The sequence below is a fragment of the Oncorhynchus nerka genome, linkage group LG2, assembly GCF_034236695.1.
Source record: "Oncorhynchus nerka isolate Pitt River linkage group LG2, Oner_Uvic_2.0, whole genome shotgun sequence".
In the NCBI taxonomy this organism is placed as follows: Eukaryota; Metazoa; Chordata; class Actinopteri; order Salmoniformes; family Salmonidae; genus Oncorhynchus; species Oncorhynchus nerka.
Window position 1 is genome coordinate 89,563,459 of NC_088397.1, and position 10,985 is coordinate 89,574,443.

A 10,985-nucleotide genomic window follows, 5' to 3' on the forward strand; every position below is an offset into this window, starting at 1 on the left:
AGGGGATGGGATTAGAGGACGGTTAGGGGATGGGATTAGAGGACGGTTAGGGGATGGGATTAGAGGACGGTTAGGGGATGGGATTAGAGGATGGATAGGGGATGGGATTAGAGGACGGTTAGGGGATGGTTAGAGGATGGGATTAGAGGACAGTTAGGGGATGGATAGGGGATGGGATTAGAGGATGGATAGGGGATGGGATTAGAGGATGGATAGGGGATGGGATTAGAGGATGGTTAGGGGATGGATACGGGACTGGGTTAGGGGATGTGGTTAGAGGACGGTTAGGGGATGTGGTTAGAGGATGGATAGGGGATGTGGTTAGAGGATGGATAGGGGATGTGGTTAGAGGATGGATAGGGGATGGATAGGGGATGGATAGAGGATGGGTTTAGGGGATGGATGAGGTATGGAATAGGATAGGGTGTAGGCTACTCCATTGCAGTAGGAACATCAATGATATAAATCATTGTGACATTCATCTGTTCTTCTGATTACTAATTGTGATAAGATTTTTTTTTTTTCAGACTGGGTAACACCTGGCGCTTCATTTTTTTGGATGCATGTTTCTTGTCTTTCCCTTCCTCTCTCCAGATGAGACATCATTTGAGGCAGGCATCAAGGTCCAGATCCACACTCAGGACGAGCCACCCTTCATTGACCAGCTGGGCTTTGGAGTGGCCCCAGGCTTCCAGACCTTCGTATCCTGTCAGGAACAACGGGTAGGGTGTCACTCAATCAATTAATCAATCAATTTAGACTGCCATTAGTGGCTCTTACCAATTTGGGCTTGCTACAGGGAAGGAGAGCACAACATTGTTCAAAACAAATAATGATTGTCTCAGTTATTGTTGTTGTCGATAAGTGGTAGGTTGTTTTGTTGTTCGTGATTTCTGATGATGTCATCCCACTAGTTATAAAGGGGCTGAAATATGTAAGTGTGTTTTCAGCTACTCAACCAGCATGCACCATTTCATTGTATTTATTTCTGAAGGCCGTGTTCTTGTTGAAAGCAGGATGAGGTAATTCTGAAACCTAGTCAGTCAGTTTCACCTTAAACAGACTCTGACCTCTCCACTGTCATTTCTTTTTCCTGTTATATTATGGGAATCTCATCAGTGGCTTGGTGGAAATCTACACTTTTTCAATCAGTGCTCCCATGCCCTCTTTGTCTCTCTGGGAGAGAAGAGAACCCACCTCTGAATAATTCCATATGATATATACCCATCAGGGGTTGGAACCTTCATTATTATTATCTTAATTGTTTCATTCTGAACTGAAACACTTTTTTTTGTACCCTTCCGAGTGAAAAGAAGGAAGCCTGTACAGAATACAAATATTCCAAAACATACATCCTGTTTGCAATAAGGCACTAAAGTAAAACTGCTAAAAAAATTGTCGTAGAAATGTACTTTATGTCCTGAATACAACGCGTTATGTTTGGGGAAAATTCAGCACATCACTGAGTACCACTTTTCATATTTTCAAGCATGGTGGTGGCTGCATCATGTTATGGGTATGCTAGTCCTAGGCAAGGACTATGGCTTTTTAGTATAAAAATAAGTGGAATATAGCTAAACACAGGCAAAATCCTAGAGAAAACCTGGTTTAGTCTGCTTTCCAACAAGCACTGGGAGACAAATTCACCTTTCAGAAGTACAATTATGCCAAATCCACATTGGCGTAGCCTAGTTACAGTTTTGACTTAAATTGGCTTGAAAATCTCTGGCAAGACTTGAAATTGGCTGTCTAGCAATGATCAACAACCAACCGACTGACTGACCAACCAACCAACCGGCCAACCAGAGCTTGAAGAAAAGTAATAATAATACATATTGTCCAATCCAGGTGTGCAAAGCTCTTAGAGACTTACCCAGAAAGACTCACAATTGTGTGATGCAAAAATTCTAACTAAATTAAAAAGGTTTTGTCAGATATTATTCATCCTAATCAGACAGGTTTTTTACATGGACGATACATTGGCGATAATATAAGACAAGTACTGGAAAAAATAGAATACTATAAAACCAAGCCTGGTTTTCATAGCTGACTTTGAAAAGGCTTTTGATGAAGTACGACTGGAGTTTATTTATAAATGCCTGGAATATTTCAATTTTGGAGAATCTCTTATAAAATGGGTTGAAGTTATGTATAGTAACCCTAGGTGTAAAATAGTAAATAATGGCTACATCTCAGACAGTTTTAAACTGTCAAGAGGAGTAAAAACAAGGTTGTCCACTATCGTCATATCTATTTATTATTGCCATTGAAATGTTAGCTGTTAAAATTAGATCCAACAATAATATTAAGGGATTAGAAATCCAGGGATAAAAAACAAAGGTGTCGTTGTACGCTGATGATTCATGTTTTCTTTTAAATCCACAATTAGAATCCCTCCACAGCCTCATGTAGGATCTAGAAACGTTTTCTAACCTCTCAGAATTAAAACCAAATTATGATAAGTATTGAATCACAAAAAAATGCAACTTTTACATTACGGTGTAGTTTACCAATAAAATAGTCTGACAGGGATGTGGACATACTCAGTATGCATATCCAGAAAGAAAGAAATGATCTTACTCCAATTAATTTTAATAGAAAGTTGGCAAATATCGATAAGATCTTGCTACCATGAAAAGGAAAATACCTGTCTATTTGTGGAAAAATTACCCTGATTAACTCTTTAGTCATAGCACAGTTGACCTATTTGCTTATGGTTTTGCCTACACCCAGTGACCTGCTTTTTAAATTATATGAACCAAAAATATTCAATTTTATTTGGGATGGCAAGCCAGACAAATGTAAAAGGGCCTATTTATATAATGAATATGAATTCAGGGGACATAAATGATTAAATATTAAAGCACTAAAGCATCAGTCATACAAATCAGTCATTTAAGGTAGACTTAAATCCTGAATGGTTCTCTTGTAAATTAGTAAGAATGTCTCACCCCATGTTCAAGAATGGCCTTTTCCCCTTTATTCAGATTCCATCTGCTCACTTTCGGTTATTTGAAAACAAAATATTGCTATTTTTTAAACAAGTCTTAGAAAGTTGGTTGCAATGTCAGTTTAATCCACCTGAAAAGACAGAACAAATAATACAACAAATACTGTAGTTAAACTCAAATATACTAATAGATTTTTTTTAAACTGAAAAAGGTATAATCTTTGTAAATGATATCATAATTAGGACTGGTGGAGTTATGTCACACATGCAGCTAACACAGACATATTGAAATGTCTGCTCTACCCAAAATTACAACCAACTAATTGCAGCATTACCACAAAAATTGAAGAGGCAAGTGGAAGGGGAAAAAGTAAGGAACTTGTTTGTCAGCCTTGCATTAAAGATCAAAAATGGTTAAAGAAAATTGTGATAAATAAAAAATATATACCAGTTTCATTTAAGGACCAAAAAATGACAGCTGTGCCATATAAATTGCAAAATAGTTGGGAAGAAATTTTCGATGTACCGATTCCATGGCACATGGTTTATGAATTGACATGCAAAAGGACGCCGGATTCAAATCTTAACATTTTTCAATTCATATCTTATCGAGTACAGTCTTGTATTATTATTACCTCATCAGTTCTCATTACTGAACGTCGCAAACTCTTTGGATATCTGCACGAACCCTAGCTTCCATAATGAATCAGCGATATACAAATTGGCGTAATTAATTATTTACTAACTAGCTAATCAAATCACATAATTACATAAACAAGCAATATAGTTATTGGGTAACACAATGCATTGATAAGTCCCTAGTGGGCTAAACCGGTATGACAGCTCAGTAGACAATGGAAAGGGTTGGGGACAGATAAAAAGCGGGAAAGACAAAATGGATTCACGACACACAGTTGATAATTATATTCATTTAAATGCTAATCCTTTGCTCATGAACAGCCGCTCATTTGAAAATAATTGCAATGTATAAATTGACTCCCTTATGTCGTTGTTGTCTTCTCTTTAGAAGTATCTTGTTTAGTATCTCGTTTAGAAGGCCAACATCACATTACATCTTCTCACAAATAGTTTCATATTTACTAATTCATTTTATCGAACATCTACTGTAGATGTAAACCTGACAGCTGGGAAATGTACATTTTAAGAGATACAGTTATTTGTGTTTCCTGTATTTCATGAGATTAACAAATGAAACACAATCAACATGACTGTCCCTTAAGTGTCCACGGACCATTCCCACATTCTCAAAAATATGAATATTGTTTCATTCTCCCATTTTGGGGATTAGGAGTTTTGGCAAGAGAAGCTCTTTGTTCTCCATAGACTTTCTCCCTCAATACTGCATGGCAGTTTTTACCAGGTATTTATGACCGTTGTAAAACCTGATATGGGAGAGAGAGTGAGAGAGAAAGGGGGAGCCATGATATACACCCAAAAAGGGCCACGTCGTGACAACAATGCCCACTTTACCCGGAAACCACCTGCACCAATGTGTCGGAGGAAACACCGTGTATCTGGCGGCCGTGTCAGCGTGCACTCACCCGGCCCGCCACCGGAGTCTCAAGGACATTAGGAGGCGCGCACACCACCCACCGCTTCCTAGTATATTACTCATTAATGTTCAGTCTCTGGATAATAAAGTTGACTAACTCTGGGCGAGGGTTTCTGTCCAGAGAGACATCAGGGATTGTAATATACTCTGTTTCACGGAAACATGGCTCTCTCGGGATATACTATCTGAGTCGATCCAACCAGTTGGGTTCTCAGTTAAGTTCGCGGACAGGAATAAATATCTCTCCGGGAAGAAGAAGAGCGGGGTGTATGTTTCATGATTAACGAGTGTCATTCTGATAACATACAGGAACTCAAGTCCTTTTGTTCACCCGACCTAGAATACCTCACAATCACATGCCGACCGTATTATATCCCAAGATAATTTTCTTCAGTTAAAGTCACGGCCGTGTATATCCCCCCTCAAGCCGATACCACAACATTCCTCAAAGAACTTCACTGGACTTTATGCAACCTAGATATCCTGAGGCTACATTCATTGTAGCTGGTGATTTTTACAAAGCAAATTTGAGGAAAAGGCTGCCGAAGTTCTATCAACATATTGACTGTAGTACTTGACCAGAACATTTCCTGTAGCAGCAGCTTCCTGGGGCTTATTATGGATCCACAATAGTTCCTGCCAAGGCAGCATCTCCTCTTCCTGGGGTTTATTATGGATCCACAATAGTTCCTGCAAAGGCAGCATCTCCTCTTCCTGGGGTTTATTATGGATCCACAATAGTTCCTGCCAAGGCAGCATCTCCTCTTCCTGGGGTTTATTATGGATGCACAATAGTTCCTGCCAAGGCATCATCTCCTCTTCCTGGGGTTTATTATGGATCCACAATAGTTCCTGCCAAGGCAGCTGCTACTCTTCCTGGGGTTTATTATGGATCCACAATAGTTCCTGCCAAGGCAGCATCTCCTCTTCCTGGGGTTTATTATGGATCCACAATAGTTCCTGCCAAGGCAGCATCTCCTCTTCCTGGGGTTTATTATGGATCCACAATAGTTCCTGCCAAGGCAGCATCTCCTCTCCCTGGGGTTTATTATGGATCCACAATAGTTCCTGCCAAGGCAGCATCTCCTCTTCCTGGGGTTTATTATGGATCCACAATAGTTCCTGCCAAGGCAGCATCTCCTCTTCCTGGGGTTTATTATGGATCCACAATAGTTCCTGCCAAGGCAGCATCTCCTTTTCCTGGGGTTTATTATGGATCCACAATAGTTCCTGCCAAGGCAGCTGCTACTCTTCCTGGGGTTTATTATGGATCCACAATAGTTCCTGCCAAGGCAGCATCTTCTCTTCCTGGGGTTTATTATGGATCCACAATAGTTCCTGCCAAGGCAGCATCTCCTCTTCCTGGGGTTTATTATGGATCCACAATAGTTCCTGCCAAGGCAGCATCTCCTCTTCCTGGGGTTTATTATGGATCCACAATAGTTCCTGCCAAGGCAGCATCTCCTCTTCCTGGGGTTTATTATGGATCCACAATAGTTCCTGCCAAGGCAGCATCTCCTCTTCCTGGGGTTTATTATGGATCCACAATAGTTCCTGCCAAGGCAGCATCTCCTCTTCCTGGGGTTTATTATGGATCCACAATAGTTCCTGCCAAGGCAGCATCTCCTTTTCCTGGGGTTTATTATGGATCCACAATAGTTCCTGCCAAGGCAGCTGCTACTCTTCCTGGGGTTTATTATGGATCCACAATAGTTCCTGCCAAGGCAGCATCTTCTCTCTTCCTGGGGTTTATTATGGATCCACAATAGTTCCTGCCAAGGCAGCATCTCCTCTTCCTGGGGTTTATTATGGATCCACAATAGTTCCTGCCAAGGCAACATCTCCTCTTCCTGGGGTTTATTATGGATCCACAATAGTTCCTGCCAAGGCAGCATCTCCTCTTCCTGGGGTTTATTATGGATCCACAATAGTTCCTGCCAAGGCAGCATCTCCTCTTCCTGGGGTTTATTATGGATCCACAATAGTTCCTGCCAAGGCAGCATCTCCTCTTCCTGGGGTTTATTATGGATCCACAATAGTTCCTGCCAAGGCAGCATCTCCTCTTCCTGGGGTTTATTATGGATCCACAATAGTTCCTGCCAAGGCAGCTGCTACTCTTCCTGGGGTTTATTATGGATCCACAATAGTTCCTGGCAGCAATTATGGATCAGTTCCTGCCATCTCCTCTTCCTGGGTTTATTATGGATCCACAATAGTTCCTGCCAAGGCAGCAGCTACTCTTCCTGGGGTTTATTATGGATCCACAATAGTTCCTGCCAAGGCAGCATCTCCTCTTCCTGGGGTTTATTATGGATCCACAATAGTTCCTGCCAAGGCAGCAGCTACTCTTCCTGGGGTTTATTATGGATCCACAATAGTTCCTGCCAAGGCAGCAGCTACTCTTCCTGGGGTTTATTATGGATCCACAATAGTTCCTGCCAAGGCAGCAGCTACTCTTCCTGGTGTTTATTATGGATCCACAATAGTTCCTGCCAAGGCAGCATCTCCTCTTCCTGGGGTTTATTATGGATCCACAATAGTTCCTGCCAAGGCAGCATCTCCTCTTCCTGGGGTTTATTATGGATCCACAATAGTTCCTGCCAAGGCAGCATCTCCTCTTCCTGGGGTTTATTATGGATCCACAATAGTTCCTGCCTAGGCAGCATCTCCTCTTCCTGGGGTTTATTATGGATCCACAATAGTTCCTGCCAAGGCAGCAGCTACTCTTCCTGGGGTTTATTATGGATCCACAATAGTTCCTGCCAAGGCAGCAGCTACTCTTCCTGGGGTTTATTATGGATCCACAATAGTTCCTGCCAAGGCAGCAGCTACTCTTCCTGGGGTTTATTATGGATCCACAATAGTTCCTGCCAAGGCAGCAGCTACTCTTCCTGGGGTTTATTATGGATCCACAATAGTTCCTGCCAAGGCAGCAGCTACTCTTCCTGGGGTTTATTATGGATCCACAATAGTTCCTGTCAAGGCAGCAGCTACTCTTCCTGGGGTTTATTATGGATCCACAATAGTTCCTGCCAAGGCAGCAGCTACTCTTCCTGGGGTTTATTATGGATCCACAATAGTTCCTGCCAAGGCAGCAGCTACTCTTCCTGGGGTTTATTATGGATCCACAATAGTTCCTGCCAAGGCAGCAGCTACTCTTCCTGGGGTTTATTATGGATCCACAATAGTTCCTGCCAAGGCAGCAGCTACTCTTCCTGGGGTTTATTATGGATCCACAATAGTTCCTGCCAAGGCAGCAGCTACTCTTCCTGGGGTCCAGCAAAAATAACACATTAAGGCACATCACACACAACAACAAAAAACAGTACACCATAAAACATCATTACACAACTACATACGTATCTACAACACAAAATACAACAATATTACAATGTACATGTGTGTATATCGTGTGTGTGTGTGTGTGTGTGTGTGTGAATGCGCACATACGTATGATGAAAGGAACATAGGATAATCATTTGTTTCTATTATCAATCCTGCCATGGCCATTTATGTCTTGGTGTGTGTGTCCGGTGAATGAGTGAGAAAGAGAGAGAGAGAGAGAGAGAGAGAGAGAGAGACAGACAGACAGACAGACAGACAGACAGACAGACAGACAGACAGACAGACAGACAGACAGACAGACAGACAGACAGACAGACAGACAGACAGACAGACAGACAGACAGACAGACAGACAGAGAAAGGAGAGAGAGAGAGAGAGAGGAGAAAGAGAGAGAAAGAGGAGATAGAGAGGTAGGCATCCCGTGGTCTGCAGCCACAACACCATCAGCATACATAATCCCACCGCAGCCTGATTAGACCTGTACTGAACACACACCAAAACACACACTGACATCGACACACACACACACACACACACACACACACACACACACACACAAACACACACTAACACTCCCAGCATTAGAGAGAGGTTCTGTCCCAGCTTTCATTAATCTAATGCAATACAGTCACTTTCAACCCTTTTGTTCCAAAGCTCTCCATTAGCGTGAAACTGTTTTGGTGCAAATATATAAATGAAAGGTCCGATGCAGTCCTTTTTATCCTAATATCAAACCATTTCTAGGTAACAATTAAGTACCTTACTGTGATTTTTTTTTTTCAATTAAATTGTCAAAATAGAAACAAAGCAAAGAGCAATTTCTCAAGGAAGAATTTTACTAGGACTGTCTGAGTGGTCAGAGTGGGGAGGGCAACCTGAAAATGATATGTTATTGGCAGAGGTTTGGAACTCTCTTTCTTATTGGTCTATTTACTGCCTGCTGATGTCAGGCCAAAACTCCAACCCACCAAAACAGGCAGAAATTTCAGGCGTTTTTAAAAAAAAAACAGCTCTTACACTAAATGGGCATCATCATCCATTTCACAGTTTTATACCAAACTCATACTGTGGAAATATATGTATACAGTGCATTTGGAAAGGATTCGGACCCTAGACATTTTCTAAATTTTGTTACAGTCTTATTCTAAAATTGATTAAATCATTTTAAATCTACACACAATACCCCATGATGACAAAGCGAAAACAGGTTTTTCAACATTTTTGCAAATGTATAAAAAATAGAAAACAGAAATGTTCAGAGTCTTTGCTATGAGACTAGAAATTGAGCTCAGGCGCATCCTGTTTCCATTTATCATCCTTGAGATGCTTCTACAACTTGATCAGAGTCCACCTGTGGTAAATTCAATTGATTGGACATGGTTTGAAAAGGCACACGCCTGTCTATATAAGGCCCCACAGTTTACAGTGCATGTCGGAGCCAAAACCAAGCCATGAGATCGCAGAATTTGTCCATAGAGCTCTGAGACAGGATGGTGAACTGAGGCACAGTTCTGGGGAAGGGTACCAAAACATTTCTGCAGCATTGAATGTCCCCAAGAACACAGTGGCCTCCATCATTCTTAAATGGAAGAAGTTTGGAACCACCAAGACTCTTCCTAGAGCTGGCTGACCAACCAAACTGAGAAATCAAGGGAGAAGGGCCTTGGACAGGAAGGTGACCAAGAACCCGATGGTCACTCTGACAGAGCTAAAGAGTTCCTCTGTGGAGATGGGAGAACCTTCCAGAAGGACAACCATCTCCGCAGCACTCCACCAATTAGGCCTTTATGGTAGAGTGGCCAGATGGACGCTGCTCTTCAGTAAAAGGCACATGACAGCCTGCTTAGAGTTTGCCAAAAGGCACCTAATTGACTCACAGAGTCAAGATTCTCTGGTCTGATGAAACCTAGATTGAAGTCTTTGGCCTGAATGCCAAGCGTCGCATCTGGAGGAAACCTGGCACCATCCCTAGCGGCAGGGACTGGGAGACCAGTCAGGATCAAGGGAAAGATTAACGGAGCAAAGTACAGAGAGATCCTCGATGAAAACCTGCTCCAGAGCGCTCAGGACCTCAGACTGGGGTGAAGGTTCACCTTCCAACAGGACAATGACCCTAAGCACACAGCCAAGACAACGCAGGAGTGGCTTCGGGACAAGTCTCTGAATGTTCTTGAGTAGCCCAGCCAGAGCCCAATCTAACCTCTCTGGAGAGACCTGACAATAGCTGTGCAGCAACACACCCCATCCAACCTGACAGAGCTTAAGAGGATCTGCAGAGAATCATAGGTGAAACTCCCCAAATACACGTGTGCCAAGCTTGTAGTGTCATACCCAAGAAGACTTGAGGCTGTAATCGCTGCCAAAGGTGCTTCAACAATGTACTGAGTAAAGGGTCTGAATACTTATGTAAATGTAAAAAGAAATCTAAAAACCTGTTTTTGCTTTGTCATTATGGATTATTGTGATGTCATTATGGGGTATTGTGATGTCATTATGGGGTATTGTGATGTCAATATGGGGTATTTTGATGTCATTATGGGGTATTGTGATGTCATTATGGGGTATTGTGTGTGTAGATTGAAAAGGGGAAAAACGATTTAATACATATTAGAATAAGGTTGTAACGTAATAAAATGTGGAAAAAGTCAAGGGCTCTGAATACATTCCGAATGCATTGTAAAACGCAGGAAGATCAAGTGTTTGACTGCACTAGGCCTTTTAAGATAAGGATTTTTTTACATTGGCACTCCGCATCACTCCGTCAAGGGAAATATAGTATTCTTTCTTAAAAAGATATGTCCCGAGTGGCGCAGCGGTCTAAGGCACGGCATCTCAGTGCTAGAGGTGTCACTACAGACCCTGGTTCAATTCCAGGCTCTATCACAACCGGCCGTGATTAGGAGTCCCATAGGATGTTGCCCAGTGTTGTCTGGGTTAAGGTTTGGCTGGGGTAGGCAGTCATTGCAAATAAGAATTTGGTTTTTCCTGGTTAAATGAAATAATTTTTTATATATATTTCAGGATGTTGTGATATCGCTGGAAATAATCAGAATTCATGTAAACATTATCGTTTTGAAAACATAGCTTGTCCAAACAAAGTGGTCTCTTGGCACAATT

At 41.9% G+C, this 10,985-nt stretch overlaps 1 protein-coding gene across 1 annotated transcript in view; it reads left to right on the forward strand.

Moving 5' to 3' along the window:
• LOC115121841 (acid-sensing ion channel 1B-like) overlaps positions 1–10,985 on the forward strand; it is a 148,943-nt gene that overhangs the window by 90,020 nt on the left and 47,938 nt on the right. The window contains 1 exon segment of the mRNA XM_065004242.1: positions 595–722. Coding sequence (XP_064860314.1) covers positions 595–722 — 128 coding nt within the window.